Genomic DNA, 17,161 nt, shown 5'->3' with positions numbered 1-17,161 from the left:
CCCTTTCTGTGGGAACTGAGCCTTGATGGCTGCACGTCTTGTAAATTTGATATCTGTTTCTTTTTTTTTTTTATTTGTGGAAGGTTAGCGTTGCCTTTTTGTTAAGCTGTAACTTTTCTTCTACTCCTACCAAGGCCAGAGATCCTGTCAAAGGAAGGGGCTGACATCTTGTTTCCTCCAGCTTTGACAGACACAGCAAAGGCCACAAAGGGAACACAGAGCTCATTGAAAGATAAGGGCAAATGTTCTCTGAAGGTTTTGCAAACTGCTCAGTTTAAAAAAAAAATAAATCAGTGAATCAAGGACACAAAGGCACATACTGTAATGAGAAGAGTGTTTATTTAGTAGTCAGAACAGTAACAGCATATTTACCATTTAACATATTTGAAGAACACGATAGGTAAGTGCTGAGACTGGTTACCCAGATTTTAGTTTCTCCTCCACTAGATGGAGATGTTGGTCAAGATAGAGCAACCGGCTTCTGACTGCAACTGAGGTGAACAATAGAAGACCAGATCGCCAGGAAACCACCAAAACCCATTTGATTAAATCAAGAGGACGAAGTTGAAGCGTGATGAGTAGGACTGGAGCGAGCGTCATTCTTCATCCTGTCCAAGGAAGGGCAGAACATAGGTCTGTAAGCCTCTTTTGTACAAATTTCCCATCAGTCTTTTTCAGCTTGAAGAAAAAAAAAAAAACGCCTTCCCCCTTTCTTTACCTGTAGTTCAGATGCTTCTGTCAACCAACTTCACTTCAGGCCACTACAATGAAAAAGAAAATTGCGGTCAAAGGGCAGTGGAGGAAAGTGAAGTCATGCCCGCTGAGGCCTAACAGAGATTACACGTAACCCCTGTGAAAATTGTATTTTGAAAGGCATATGCAAACACTCAGGAGCCGCTCTGCCTCTCAGGGGCGCTTTCTGTGCTGTTTAGGGTCCGGTGATGAGAAAATGCCAACCAAAAGACAACCACTTCGAATAAAGAGAGAAATGGGGATGCACAAAACACTGCTCTCCAAAGGATTGACCTAAGGCTAAAACACAAAACTAAAGACGGGGGGCTCAAATTAATATTGCACCCAGATGAGTCTTAAGTGTCCTTGGATGACAAGCAGTGATTGGATTGCAAGCTTGGTAGCTTTTGATGGCCATGCCTGTCAGCCTCACCTGCTTTTTAATCAGTAATTACCATAGGGGATTCTCTGGCATTTCTTAATTAAATTGGACCAAATGCAATTAAAAACCACACTCTCATTCCTTTAAAAGGGCTCTGTGGAGCCCTTGTTTAGTTCTTGCTGTTAAGAGAATAATCGGTTGAATGGTCATAGCACCGTCCCATCTCTCGCTGATCTGTACTTGATTATTTCAGTGGTCAAATTAAGTTTGCAGTTTGCATAATAAAGGGAGGGATATAGTTCAAGATGGAAACTTCCACTCCAACCGGAATCGCGGGTTAAAAGCTCAGATGAGGAGGCAAAGCCGTTACGCTGTAGAAACAACTGTAATGTTAAGAGCGCTGAGACGAGATCACGAAACAAAGAACAACGACTGTCAGAACACTGAACCTAACAATGCGTCTTTCCCCAATACGTCGCCACTGAAAGGAAATGCGACGGGATGCCTTTCAAACCCTCACCATCTGGAAAAATCTTTTGCACGCCAGGAGGCGACGACTTCAGCCACATCAGCCGCAGTCGTCCCATCTGCCGTCTTCAGGTCATCCTTGACGTCGTTATTGGCGTTCCCGCAGGGGCCGCACGTCTTACCAGCCAGGAGTTTGTCAATACTGACATTGACCTCCTGTGAGGCGGAGTAGGTGACTCGCATGACGGACTTCCTCTCAATGATCACAGTGTTATTCAAGGTTCGAACCTTTACTTTATTTGGCAATTTGGCGGGAAGACAGGCTTTCATGCCGTTTACCTGGATGACAGAGAGTGGGAAATAAGAGAAAGGACAGAAATGATTCAGAAAAAAAAAAACCAACACTAACAAATCCGTTACTGCTTGAACGGTCCTTACCCAGACCACGTGCTCGTTGTTCACTGTCACAGTTCCTTCCTTGAAGAACACATACAAAGTGGCCGCAGCGGGAGGCGCCCCTGCGAGACAGGCCCTGACGTCCACGACCACGCGGAACCAAAGATCAGAGCCCTCGTCACACAGAGATGCCACTTCAAAGGCTCCGTGTGCTCCCGTCGCTCCAGACAGACCGTCGAAGGAGCTCAGGCGTCCAGCCTGATCGACGGTGCACCGACCCTCTGCCACGTGGCAACCTCTGACCCCATCTTTGACACTGCACACCTCCTTGCTGCCACAGGACAGTTTCTTACACTTCACCTCCCCTGAGGGCTGGCACGAACATTGAGACGTGCAGTCTTTGTCCACCACTGTTTCGCCCACCTGGAAAACACACATTGCACATCACAATAAAACGTTTTTCGTCTGCGTCTGAGATTAAAATGTGTTTTTTCTATATTTGTCTTCAAAAACCGTGAAAAGGAGATTTGAATGATTGTCATTACCTTCAAATATTGGCCATTGTGCCCACATCCACATTGGTCTACTGTAACACACTGTTGTCCATTTGAAACAAGTCCTTCATCACATTCGCATCCTTCAAAGCAGCTTTTTGAACAAGCAACTGGGTTCGTGAGGCTGGCACATGTGGCGCCACAGGTGTTAGCACAGACCTCATAGTGACTCTTTGGAGGACAGGAGAGAGCTGCAACAGAAGATTTTTTTTTTTTTTAAATACATTCTACAAACACAGAAAACAGACAACTTTTGATAAGATTGCTGAATTTTGCAACGTACGGCAGAATGAGGTGCTCCTCCACGTCTGGATTTGAACTCCCTCATGCTGGCAGGCCAAAGCGTAGGCTTGCACACTGTTACACAGAGTTTCGCTGTTGCCACCCAGAGCACAAACATCATACACGCAATCAGACACATATGCTGCTGGGTCAACTTTGCTGTGGCACGCTTTGAAAGGCCCATTCGGTGCACTGATGATCCCACATGAGTCGGGTTTTCTATACAAAGCGGCCTTGGCCGGCTCACACTCTGGGCATTGTTCTCCACAGCCGCCACACTCATTCCCAGGCTTGTCCACCGCCCACGCATTCCCAAACTCATCAATGTTTGTTGTCTTCTTGCCACTGGGAAGCCTGTAATCATCCTTGTTTTTGTTGTTGTAGTTGCCACAGAGACCACACATCTTTCGCTGGTAGGTAGAAGGAACGATGACCTCCACGTAGTAGACGGTGTCATAGAGCACCGTCAGGCCGAAGTCTGTCCGAACAATTATGTTGCGACCCTCTTGGGTAACTCTCACCCGCCCGTCGTTCAGGAACAAAGGAAGGTTCAAAAGTTCGTCGTCCACCTGAGAAGAAGGGAAATATGAATATGATGATAATTTCAGTGAGACTCAAAAGGAAGATTATCAAAAAAATGTAACCACACCAAGTGAAATGCAGAAATGTACTCACAATGACTTTCCAAGGCTGTTTCTGTTGGATGTAAATTTCGTAATCATAGACTGAAACTCCAACTAACTTGGTCACAGCCACTTTTCCGTTTCCATACTTCTCGTTGCCCTGAGTGACAGTGAATGGTGTCAGGCGGCCTTTGTCGTCGTCACAAACCTTGGCCAATACATAGACACAAGTCCCCTGGAAATCAAACTTTTGGCCATCAAAGGAAGTGTAATGAGGGTCACCAGAGGCCACACACTTTGCTTGGCCCTCTGGGTGGCAGCCTTTCACTCCATTTAAAAGCTTGCAGATTTCCCCACGACGGCATTTGTTCTTTTTGCATGACATAACTCCGTTCTCTTCACAGACGCATCGCTCCTTACAGTCGTCGTCAGGGTAGGAGACGTCCCCTTTCTTATAGTATTTGCCATTGTAGGAGCATCCACAGTCTCTCTCAGGAACGCAGGTATGCCCACTCAGCAGGTGACCCTCATCACACACGCAGGCCTCTGCACAAGGCGCACGGCAGCTGGAACCGGCGTTAAAACCGGCACAGGTAGCGGGGCAGGTCGTAGCACACATGGAGTAATGGCTGTTAGCGGGACAGGCCATCGCTGTGGGAAGAGATCAAAGCAGGGAGAAGGTAATGAGGCACCAGCTCAAAGAAGTAATTATAAACACGAAAAACTTTGACGAATAAGTGCATTTTCAAAAAAAGAAAAAGCTTCCAAACTCACGGCAGAAGTCATTAGTTCTCCAGTTGTGAATGTTAATTCCTTCGCTCTGACAGGCAGAGACATATAATTCCACAGCGTCACAGAGGGTTCCACGGCGTCCGTTATATAGGCAGACATCAAAAACACAGTCTTCTATGAAAGGAGTCGGGTCCACCTTCTTGTGACAGTCTCTGAAAGGCCCTGCTTTGTCACCAATAATGCCACAGTGCTCATTGCTTTCATACACTTTCCTCTGGGACTCTGAACAGGACTTGCACTTCTCCCCTTCGCAAGCTGGTGAGCAGCCTGGTACTTCGGCCACCTTCCAGCTCTCCCCCAGCTTGGCTCCGTTCGGGGCTTTCTGGCCATTTTTCATGGTCAGATCATCCTGAGCTTCTCCGTTGTAGTTGCCGCACAGACCGCAAACTGCATCCTGGTAGGTGCTGGGCAGAGTGACTCTCACTTTACTGTGCCAGTCAAAGCTCACAACGATACCAGCAACAGTCTTCACCACAGCTGCTCGGCTGCTGAGGAACGCAACCAGCTCATTATTGTAATCCAGAGGCAATGAAACAAGCTCTCCATTGAGCTGCAGAGAGGAAAACGAGGGAGGGAGAGCGGTGCATTTTTAGGAGATTATAGATTTAATAATTCTGCGGACCTTGCTAATCCATTCTAATGTGCAGTTAAATCTTATTTTAATTAAGTCTGCCTGGATCAAAATTTTAATATGCAATTAAATATATATGCAGAGGAGCATGAGGGACGTCAGAATTAGCACAATGACAAAAGGCATTATCATCCACTCGAATGATTGAGGCTCAGAATATCTGTGCTGTTTTTGTTTTCAAGAGGACTACATGTCGTGTCCCATTTCTTGCCCTTAAAAAATTCACATGAAAACACATTCCCCATTCAGTCTTGATAAATATATCAACCATATGCTTCACAATACCTACCAAGACTTGGCCAGGGGCTTCTTTGCTGATGGTGAGGGTAGCATTATAGATGGAGAATTTGACAGTCTTTGTGTAAGACACGGCCTTGTTTCCACGATTGTCATTTTGCACAGTCACCTCGAACGGTACCAGCCCGGGCTTCTGAGAGCACAGCCGCACCAGCTGATAGACACATGTGCCTTGGAAGTCAAACCTGAGGTTATCGAAAGTGCGGTAGTGGGGGTCGCCCGAGGCTATGCAAGTGGCGTGACTGACGGGTCGGCAGGCTCGCCATCCGTCCACCAGGGTGCACGTCTCTTTGGCAGAGCAGGAGGCCTCGCGGCACGTCACCGTGCCCCGGGTTGTGTCACACTCACACAGACGGGTGCAGGCCTCATCAGCCCAGAAGCGCTGGCCTGGCTTGTAGTAGCGGCCCTGATAAGAGCAGCCGCATGTTTTCATGGGCACACAGACACCAGCACTGAGGACGTAACCGTCGTCACAAACACAGGCCTCCACGCAGACGGCGCTGCAGATTTGCTTTTCCTCAGGAAATGGGCAGGACGGTTGGCACGGGCTGGCGCACGCTTCGTAATGGCTGTGGCGCTGACAGTTCACTGCTGTCAATAATTGAAATTGAGATGGGCATTAGCCAAAAAAACAGAACAGGCCTAAAAATTGGATTACAATCTTGAGCCAAAAAGTTTCTCAAATACTCACGACAGCTAAACTTTTTCCTCCACTTCTTGATCATTTTTCCTTCCTCGCGACACTGCTCGACGTAGGAGGCTAATGCCTCACACAGCATCTTTCTGTCTCCCTTCGTAAGACACATGTCATACAGGCAGTTTTCCATGAAGGGCTGTGGGTCAACTTTCTTATGACATTTCTTGAGCTTCTTGTCATTAAACGCTCCACAGAAAGCTTCACTCTCATAGAGCTTACGACTATCTTTGTCACAGGAGGGGCAGTCTTTCTCACACGCATCCGAACAACGCTTGTCACCGTCCTGATCTGGCGTTCGCCAGCTCTTACCCCACTCCGCCACTGAGGACACTGGCTCGCCAGCTGGATTTTGGAGTTCATCATCTTTTTTGCCATTGAAGTTGCCACACAGACCAGCGACAAGGCCGTGGTAACTGCTGGGAAGCTTGATTATAAGATGCCAGTTCCAGTCGTAGGTGACGATCAGGCCAAAATCCGTCTCCACCTGTGCGGTGTTCCCCCTTTGAGATACGGACACTTTACCATCGGCAAGCGTGACGGGAAGACTCAACAGCTCTTCGTTCACCTGAGGGACACCAACAAGAAAAATAACTGTATACCCTGCACACACTGAATATTAGGACTTTTAAAAGAAATATAAACTGGGCTCTTACTGTGACGTGGCCCACTTGATTCTTTTGGATGGTGATGGTGTAATCATACACAGAAACGTGCACCTCCCTCACATATGAAACGACTGTATTTCCACGGTTATCATTTCTCTCAGTGATTGAAAATGGGACTAAACCACCCAGCTTTCCAGAGGTCTTTGAGATGACATACTTGCAGGTTCCCTGGAAGTCATAATTGTGGCCATCAAATGTGTGGTAGTGGGGGTCTCCCCAGGCCCAGCATTTGCCTATGTACAGCGGTATGCACACAGCTCTGCCTTCCTGAACAACACATTTCTCCTTCACTCGACAGTTGGCATCTTTACAAGGATCTGCAGGAGATAGGCAAATTAAAATTGTAATTTAATTCAAAACTCAGTGTATTTTTTTGTTCAAAATGCGACTGCAGATCTAAATGGTTTGTGTCTTGCCTGCGTTGTAACATGCTCTGATTCCATTCTTGACCATGCACTTGGTATTTTGGGGACAGGTGTGCTCTTCGCAGACAACGCCCTTCCTTGGATCACAGGTGCACTTCTTTCTGCAGTCTTCCCCAAACACAACTTCACCAGGCTGGTGACACAGAGCAAGTTAATTATACCGAGAGGCTCTCTTGAGATTAAAATAAAGTTGAAAAGTGCTTCAGATTTTTATGATTACTTCACATTAGGAAAGACGGGAACATGGGAAATCTGCTAATTAAGTCTCTGGAGAAATTCTCAGTGTGCACATCTAAACACACACTGGCTAATGTCCACAACTGCTGAAAAAGCACAGACTGATTTATTGCCATGTCAGCATGAATGTTACTGACACCAACAAACGAAAAAAAAAACAAACAAACAGCTATTCTTTGAACATTGCTGTATATAGAGCAGCCTTTTGGGACAGACAGATGGGTGGAATTGTACCTTGTAAGTTCTCCCGTTATCATAGCAGCCGCACTCAGTCTCTTTCAGGCACGTCTGTCCATTGAATATAAAGCCTGCATTGCATTCGCAGCCTTCAGTGCATTTGTCAGGGCACGCAACGACGTCTGAGAGGCCGGGACAGGAGTCGGCGCAGGGCCGAGCGCACACGTCGTAATGGCTGTTGGCGGGGCACGTCATGGCTGAAAATAGACGGATGACAAAGTGACTTTCAGTCATCAAAAATGTTCAACCAGTCTGCTGTACTAACACATGATTTTCCGAGGTTGAATTCATTCGTCACTCACGGCAGAACGCAGGCGTCCTCCAGCTGTTGACATCCACTCCTGCCAGGTGACAGTTGAAGGCGTACGCAGCCACGCTGTCGCAGAGTATCTTGCTGTCTCCGTTAGAAGCGCACACATCAAACACGCAGTCGTCAAAATACGGCTGTGGGTCCAGTTTACTGTGGCAAGCCGCAAAAGGACCGTTGGGTGCTGAGATGATGCCACAATAGCTGTTCTGTGAAAATGCAGCTCGGCGTGTTGCGTCACAATCGGGACAGTTCTTTCCTTCACAGCCATCCTCACACACCACGCTGGGAATAGTGACCTTCCACGATTTTCCGAACTCGTTGACGCCGGTGGCGATCTTATTATTTGGCATCAGGAAGTCATCTTTTTGGTCCCCGTTGAAGTTGCCACACAGGCCGGAGACTTTTTCGCGGTAATTGCCAGGTACAGTGACTGTCACATGGTAGATCAGGTCGTAGGTGACACGCAGCCCGAAGTTTGTGGAAATAACATAATTTCTGCCTTCTTGATAGATCTGCACTTCTCCGTTGTTATGACTGAAGGGAAGTTGATTAAGGAGTCCATTCACCTAAAAGAAATGTACAGATATTTATGATTGATGATTAAAACATAAATATTGTATATGATACTTACACATTTCTCCTAAAATTTACCCATGAAAGCAATTAGACCAATCAACCACAATATTATGAATAGCTGAAGTGAAAAGCATTGATTATCTCCTTATCACTTGATCTGTTAGTGGGTGGCATATTCAATATAGGCCTTAGGCAGCTCAGAAGTAGAAAAATTGAGCAAACATATTGATGTGAGTGACTTTGGCAGAGATCAGCCTGTGATAGCCGCTTGAGTGGGTTAGAGTATCTCGTAAACTGCAGCCCATGTGGCGTGCAGCATTGGATAGTTTTTATCAAAAAAGGTGAACCGGCGACAGAGTCAGGGGCTGCCGTGGCTCGCCGATGCACATGGGGGTGGAGCTGGCCTGTGTGGCCAACAAATGTGTTTTTGCAGGTCAAATTGCTACAAAAGTTAAAGCTGCTTTTCAATACGCAGCCCATTGAATTTACTTATGTTTGTAGGAGCAAAGAAAAAAGGGAGACAAGACACAGTATTATACATCATAATGTTGTAGTTGATTGGAATATGTTGTTTGTTCAAAGGAGGAACTAACCAGCACTCCAGGCGTTTTGAAACTCAAAGTGAGAGTAAGGTTGTAAACCTCCACAGCAACCAGTTTGGTGACAGACACCCTCTTGTTTCTCTCCCACGGCGTGTTCTCCACTGTAACAGTGAAGGGGATCAGCCGGGTGCCTTCCAGCCCACTGCTTTTTGAGAGCGTGTAGGTGCAAGTGCCCTGGAAATCAAATTTACGCCCATCGAGCGATGTGTAATGGGGGTCGCCAGAGGCCACACATACACCTTTTCCCTTAGGGTGACACTTTTGGATTCCATCTGCTATTTTACACTCCTCATTCGGGCCACATGTAAACGTCTTGCACGCAACCTGAGAAAGACATTTAAAAAACAAGACAGGGATTATGAAAAAAAAAAGAACAAGCAAGTTGATTTTTCATGAAGGAAGTTATTGTGGTGCTGATCAGCTGCTGTAGCACTGTGTTTACCTCTCCACCCTGTGTACACTTGCATTCCTCTTCACACTTTCCATTGGGAAAAAATGTTTGGCCGACAGTGTAGTATCGATCGTTGTAGAGGCATCCGCAATGTGAGAAGGGAACGCAGAGATTTCCACTGAGGATGTGGTCTTCATCGCAGACGCAGCCCTCCTGACAGCGAGCGGAGCAGCCCCGAGGAGGAGCCAGAGTCTTGCAAGTGGCTGGACAGCCAGTTGGACAAATTTCATAATGGCTGTTGGCCGGGCATTTCACAGCTGTAAAGAGGAGAAGACAAACTGAAGGTTTTGCTTTTCTTTAACAAAAACACTCGCAAGAGACATTTTCATTGAAAAACTATGATAATTTTCTGGTAATTATCTGGACTGAGTGTATTTCTCACCACAGAATTCACTGGATCGCCAGTTGTACACTTCATGTCCTTCATCCTGGCAGGCAGATGTGTATGCTGCAATAGCCTCACACAGAATGTTCCTTCTGCCTCTGTATAAGCAGACGTCATAAACACAGTCTTCAAAGAAGGCGGCCGGGTCAATCTTTGCATGGCAGTCACGGAACGGGCCTTTGGGGTCAGTTAATATCCCACAAAAATCTTTCCCTTCATATTTAACTTTCTCATGCGCGTCACAGTCTGGACACGCCCCTTTGCAGCCTTCGATACAGCCCGGGATCTCAGACACTCGCCAGCTGGCACCAAAATCTTCTCCTGAGACGGGTTTGTCGCCGTTCTTTGGGATGAGGTCGTCTTTTTTATCGCCATTGTAGTTGCCGCAAAGGCCGCAAACAGCTCCCTTGTAGTTGCTCGGTATCGTTACAAACACAGCAGTGCCCCAGTTGAAGGTGACTTTCAGACCGAAGTCTGTGGTGACAACAGCGTAAAAGCCGTTTTTAAACACATTGATCTTTCCATCATTCAGTGTTACTGGCAGATTTTCCAGCTCATAATTCACCTGAAAGCAAAAACCCAGTGGCATTTACACGCAATGGTGAAATATGTGAGAAAATTAACTTTGATAAGCTTAATATTACACTTACCAAAATCAGACCTCGGTGAGTCTTAGTTATGATAATGCTGGTGGAGTACACCTTCACCTCCACTAACTTGGTAAAGGCAACCACCTTGCTGTTCCGATGTTCATTTTGCACCAAGACTTCAAAGGGCACCAAATCTGGGTTCTCAGAGCAAAGTGCAGCTAGTTTGTACACACATGTGCCTTGGAAATCAAACTTTGCCTTGTCAAATGTCACGTAATGGGGATCGCCTGTGCCTTTGCAGGTGCTGAAAGACAACGCTTGGCACTTTCTGATGCCATCAACCACCTGGCACTTCTGCTCTGCTCCACAGCCTTTGTCCTGGCACTCGACACGTCTGCTTTCACCAACACATTTGCAGAGTCGCTTGCAGTCGTTGTCAGCCCAGAAGGTCTCTCCAGCAGGTATGTACCGACCCTCGTGAGTACAGCCACACTTTGCAGAAGGTATACATTTATCGCCGCTTAAAACGAAGCCCTCATCACAGGTGCAGGTCTCCACACAGGGGCGTTTGCATTTGGAGGGCGCGTCAGGGTCTGAACAAGTTGCAGGACAGGCACTGCCACAGAGCTCATAGTGGCTGTTTCTTGGGCATTTGGGAGCTTTGATGAGAAAACAAAAATTCTGATGAAACTAAAAAACACCTGACATCTTCTAAATAATTAATCTGTGAACATGACTCACGGCATCGTGCTTTCGTCCTCCAATCTTGAACCTGGATCCCAGTGACTTGGCAGGCCTGAGCGTAAGTCTCCAGCGCAGTGCAGAGAAACTGCCGAAGGCCACCTCCCATGCATAAGTCGTATTGACAGTTGTCTACATACACTTGAGGGTCAATGGTGGCATGGCATTTGCTAAATGGGCCATCTTTGAGTTTGATGAGCCCGCAATACGAGTCCCCCTCCCATGTCTTCATCATGCCGTGTTTACAACTCTCACACCCACCCACACAGTCATCTTTGCACTTCTTGTTGTCCGCCGGTCCCGGCACCTTCCAGCTGCCGCCGAAGGCAGCAACTGTACTTGCCGGAGTGCCAGAGGGCGTGGAGAAGTCATCGTCAGGTTTGCCATTAAAGTTCCCACAGAGGCCACAAGTCTTCCCAGCGTAACAGCCACACAGAGTGACATGAAGATTTTGCTCCCAATCATAGCGAACTGTCAAACCAAATTCAGTCTCAATGACCACAGAGCGGCCACTCTGGAACATTTTCAGCTTGCCGTCGTTCAATGTTGCAGGCAAAGTCCACACACTGTTGTGAACCTACACAAACAAAAAAAGAAAATAGAGCATAACTATATTGAAATTAAAAATAAGAAAATACACTTCAAAAACAAAGATACCTTAAGACAGAAACAATACTCACCCTGACACGACCTCTCTCAGACCGAACAACTCCGACAGTGATACCATACACTTTCACTATTACCAGGCCAACGTATGAGACCCTGAGATTTCCTCGGTTCTCATTCTGTGCCAGGACTTCAAAGTCTTCTAGATCTTTATCCTCAGAACATTTTTTAGCAATGACGTAAGTGCAGGTGCCCATGAAGTCGTATCGTCGCCCATCAAAGGTGCGATAGTGAGGATCTCCCATGGCCCAGCAGGTTCCGGGCTTGGGCACACAAACGGGAGACCCACGCTTCATCTCACACACCTCGTTGTTACCGCATTTGACGTTACTGCAGGATACAGGACCACTTCCTGGAAAAATAAACAAATTTTGATTAACTGCTGACAGAAAATAATTTACTAAAACGACCACATGAGAGTGTGCATCCGTTACCTGGCTGTAAACACATTCCTGGAGCCCCGTAGCCATTCATGTGACCGATTCCGACTGAGTAAAGTGCAAATGGCTCAGGGCTGGAAACAATGTGTCTGTTGTTGCCAGGAGTGTGTGTGTAGGACATCTCTGTCCAAGAGTAATCTGTTGATGCAATCTGCTTCCACTGGACATCGCTTAGCAGAGGTTTACTGTCCATGTGGAGGAATGGCACTGCACTGGTTTGCGCAACAATCAGGACTTTGTTTTCATAGCCTGCCAGAGCCTCGAATGAGTAGGAAGAGCAGAAGCGGTTCGGGGGCAAAATGGTCACTAAGAAAGGGTCATAGATTTTTCCTTGGTTGGTACGGACACCATTGTATTGCAGAAGAACCTGGATTCCATGATCAGCTTCAATGTGCAGCGCTCCAGGATAATGGTAGTTCACTACCATGCTTTGACCGCTGTTCAAGTTCACAGCTTGAGTTTGCATTCCGTTCTTGATGGTGACTTTGGTGGGCTGGGAGGCCTGAATATAAACGTTGTCATATTTGGGCTGGAAGCTCAGGGGAGGAACCATGAAGCTGGAGCCCCAGGCGCTCACTGGCAGTAACTGCTCATAAACATGGTTGCATTTTGAGAATTCCCAGGTGCAAGTATGACCCGAAAAAACAGCGATGGGCTGCTGGGCAGAGACTTCGGTGCCAGACAGATCACCTTCACTCAGAAGTTGCACGTTTTCATACGGCTTGAGATCAATTACCATTTGGCGACCAGCCGAGTAGACCCGGCCCTCGAACCGGATTGAAGCTCGTGGTGAAATGACCACCTGGTTGCTCTCTTTTCCATTGATCACAGAGAATTCCTTGAAGGTTCCGCCGGGTGATCCAGTTGGCGTGAATACAAAGTATTCGGTACCCCACTCAGACATGGGATATATGACAGAGGTGTCTGCTGTATTCTTCTTGGAGCTGAGGGACATTACAGCCACATTGGCAGAGGCCTCAATGTGCACAGTGTTGAAAGACCTCTTGCTATCAGCCAACTCAGCAGCACCAGGGAGTTTGATGATTGTTGCTTCGCCTGCTTTTAGAGTTTTCTCTTCCTTGAAGTATAGGGAAGGTACTTGCACTGTCACTTTAGCATCGGCCTGAGCTGCCATGATGTACAGTTGAAGATGAGGAGTATCATAACTTCCAAGATAATTCTGCAGGAATGTCAGAGCAAACTCCTTCCCTATCCAACCAGCCTTAGATGAACCAGCACAAACGGGAGACCCATCCTTCATCTCACACACCTCGTTGTTACCGCATTTGATGTTACTGCAGGACAGAGAGCCACTTCCTGGAAAAATAAACAAATTTTGATCAACTGCTGACAGAAAATAATTTAATAAATTGACCACGTGAGAGTGTACATGCATCCATTACCTGGCTGTAAACACATTCCTGGAGCCCCGTAGCCATTCATGTGACCGATTCCGACTGAGTAAAGTGCAAATGGCTCAGGGCTGGATACAATGTGTCTGTTGTTGCCAGGAGTGTGTGTGTAGGACATCTCTGTCCAAGAGTAATCTGTTGATGCAATCTGCTTCCACTGGACATCGCTTGGTAGAGGTTTACTGTCCATGTGGAGGAATGGCACTGCACTGGTTTGTGCAACAATCAGGACTTTGTTTTCATAGCCTGCCAGAGCCTCGAATGAGTAGGAAGAGCAGAAGCGGTTCGGGGGCAAAATGGTCACTAAGAAAGGGTCATAGATTTTTCCTTGGTTGGTACGGACACCATTGTATTGCAGAAGAACCTGGATTCCATGATCAGCTTCAATGTGCAGCGCTCCAGGATAATGGTAGTTCACTACCATGCTTTGACCGCTGATCAAGTTCACAGCTTGAGTTTGCATGCCGTTCTTGATGGTGACTTTGGTGGGCTGGGAGGCCTGAATATAAACGTTGTCATATTTGGGCTGGAAGCTCAGGGGAGGAACCATGAAGCTGGAGCCCCAGGCGCTCACTGGCAGTAACTGCTCATAAACATGGTTGCATTTTGAGAATTCCCAGGTGCAAGTATGACCCGAAAAAACAGCGATGGGCTGCTGGGCAGAGACTTTGGTGCCAGACAGATCACCTTCACTCAGAAGTTGCACGTTTTCATACGGCTTGAGATCAATTACCATTTGGCGACCGGCAGAGTAGACCTGGCCCTCAAACCGGATTGAAGCTCGTGGTGAAATGACCACCTGGTTGCTCTCTTTTCCATTGATCACAGAGAATTCCTTGAAGGTTCCGCCGGGTGATCCAGTTGGCGTGAATACAAAGTATTCGGTACCCCACTCAGACATGGGATATATGACAGAGGTGTCTGCTGTATTCTTCTTGGAGCTGAGGGACATTACAGCCACATTGGCAGAGGCCTCAATGTGCACAGTGTTGAAAGACCTCTTGCTATCAGCCAACTCAGCAGCACCAGGGAGTTTGATGATTGTTGCTTCGCCTGCTTTTAGAGTTTTCTCTTCCTTGAAGTGTAGGGAAGGTACTTGCACTGTCACTTTAGCATCGGCCTGAGCTGCCATGATGTACAGTTGAAGATGAGGAGTATCATAACTTCCAAGATAATTCTGCAGGAATGTCAGAGCAAACTCCTTCCCTATCCAACCAGCGTTAGATGGACCTGATCAAAGAAAAAAAAAAAACACACACACACACACACACACACACACACACACATACACATTTCAAAGGACAAGTGTTTTCAAGTTACCTAAATCTTTCAAGTGTATGATGAAAATATGTCAAAAATGCATTAAGAAATTAATGAGACAATTTGTGCCAAGGCAATCAAAGGATTCACAGTTTAAAGCACCACAGGCTGGCATCAGAAAAAAACTTGGCTTAAGACTACTTGGACAGCACCGTCTACACACAGTGCAAAGAAACAATATGACACTGAAAGCGAGAGAGAGAGAGAGAGAGAGAAAAAAGCCACTTTTTCAGAGTTAAAAGGCAGGGATGAATGCTTGTCTGTAATGAATGGATTGCTCTTTTTCTTGATAACCATTGTGAGAGATTTAAATGGAGCAATAGTCACTTGACTGCTTTTCGGCAGCGCTCAATAAGTCCCTCGCGCAGACAATATAATTGCATAATGGAAATATTATCAATATCTTTGCTTTTGCTGCAAAAGGAGCACTTTCTGGGCTCAGTCAGGGCCCCGGGGGATTTAGATTACACTCCTGTTTCAGCCATTCAGTTTTAATAGTTCCAACTCAATAGCGGCCAAAGGTAAACGCTATTCCCAACAAAAGAAAATTTCAATTTAGATGGCTATCCTTTATGTGCCGCACTCTCAAATTCCTCACCTGTTTAACATTCTGCTTCACTCACACAAGCCTCTGCTGCGGCCGCACAACAATGCTCTCAACCGATGGGGTTGACAGCCGGGATAAATTGCTTCAAATTGAATGATCACTCTCTTCTCTCACTCTACAATCTGAGATAGTCAGACTTTAGACAAAACTAATGGTTGTTCAAAGTAGGCTAAAGTTTTAACAGCATGGACATTTTCTCAAAATTCTGAATTTTAACAGCTTGAAAATGAGCATAAACTGAAAAAAGAGATAAATACGATGATGAAATGACGGACAACAGGTTGAAACATTAGAAAAATATCATTACAATATACTTACAAGTGAGTAAGGCACCCAGCACACAAAGCAGCAACGGGGTACCCATGGCTGAATGAGAGGAAAAATGGATAAATATTTTTTGGCATTATATAGCTATGTGATATCCATGCATCCATCCATCTTCCATGCTGCGCTGTGTAATATTATATTGCATAAACAGTACTCACCTGCTTTGAGAGATACGTGTGATGGCTTTGCCACTGTTCCATCCTTTTATACAGTGATAAAAAACAACAAAAAGGAGGAAATAAAAACCCAGGGAGAATGGCAAATAATCTGCTTCCCCTAAAACAAACTGAGGTCGAACTTGACAGTGACATGAGCCCTCCAGTATATTTACAGAGCTGTGCGGTCTAATGAAAACTCCAGAGGTGGGATGAATCATGTCCTAGATGTCAATCAGTCCCACATCGTTGGACAAGCACAGTAATTATAATAATTACAACAATCATCAGAATTACAATTAATAACAGTAATTATTGTTATTATTGCTTATAAAATACCAAGCAAATTCACCATTTATACATTAATAAAGATTAATGGAGTGAAAATTACTGGAAATACTCAGGTCTGACTTGTTTTTGACACCAAAACTTTGCATATTGAATTATTTTCCTTACACGGAAGTATTGTATATTCTTGTGTAATCAAATTGTATTATCCTTTTCAGACTTCAAAGTTACTATCAACAGACTCTGAGTAACAAAATGACATCCTTCACTTCTATTAAGAACATAAGTTTTCTAAGATGCCAACTACAGTGATAAACCAGCTGTCATGCACATACTGTATATTCTAACCAGTGTTACTTTTCATGTTGTCATCTTTAGAAAACATGAAAGTACATTTATTTTTTGAGAATGTCCTTTTATTCTTTTTTAAATTTCCCGTTACTTGTGTGCATCCTGTTCTTTAACGCACTGTGTTGTTTTTATCCAGACGAAAATCCGTAATCACACCATATATAACTGGATTGCGGGCCATAATCCCTTTTCAATGCATAATTTACAATTCCTGCTCAGGTTCACACTGTGCTTATCAAGTGTGTTCGCGATGGATGATCCCACGTAACCAAGGCGTTAAATATTAAAACAAGATCTCACTTCTGGGCGTTTTCTGTTAGTCTTGCAAAAGATAACAAGCGTGTGTTGAAAGGTGCAAAAATAATGTGGGACAAGGTACTGCAAATATAGGCTGGCTCTCAAGTTTGCAATACATCTTAAGAAAAACAACAAAAACTCAAATATTGATTTATGAGTTTCTGGGCTGGACAGCTAGTTTAGATTACACCCACTGTTTGATCAGGATTAGACTGAGGTGTGTCT

The 17,161-nt window shown here is 45.7% G+C and overlaps 1 protein-coding gene across 1 annotated transcript; it reads right to left on the bottom strand.

Annotated features, from left to right (window-relative positions):
* Positions 1–317: 317 nt before the first annotated feature.
* Positions 318–16,011, bottom strand: fcgbp (Fc gamma binding protein). The gene is made up of 24 exons (XM_030102792.1): positions 16,004–16,011; positions 15,837–15,884; positions 13,583–14,821; positions 12,174–13,496; positions 11,754–12,091; positions 11,074–11,650; positions 10,393–10,991; positions 9,740–10,307; positions 9,349–9,614; positions 8,898–9,230; positions 7,721–8,294; positions 7,416–7,615; positions 6,936–7,077; positions 6,508–6,836; positions 5,849–6,419; positions 5,150–5,748; positions 4,212–4,779; positions 3,490–4,088; positions 2,816–3,383; positions 2,524–2,723; positions 2,021–2,401; positions 1,635–1,921; positions 719–761; positions 318–608 (listed from the first exon to the last, which is right to left on the bottom strand). Exons 2-23 carry the CDS (start codon positions 15,880–15,882, stop codon positions 749–751), a joined length of 10,320 nt encoding a protein of 3,439 aa, XP_029958652.1. The 5' UTR covers positions 15,883–15,884; positions 16,004–16,011; the 3' UTR covers positions 318–608; positions 719–748.
* Positions 16,012–17,161: the final 1,150 nt, after the last annotated feature.

This window comes from Salarias fasciatus, chromosome 11, assembly GCF_902148845.1.
Source record: "Salarias fasciatus chromosome 11, fSalaFa1.1, whole genome shotgun sequence".
Lineage (NCBI taxonomy): Eukaryota > Metazoa > Chordata > Actinopteri > Blenniiformes > Blenniidae > Salarias > Salarias fasciatus.
The sequence above is the reverse complement of the archived record's forward strand: the minus strand, read 5'-3'. Positions and strand labels throughout refer to the sequence as shown.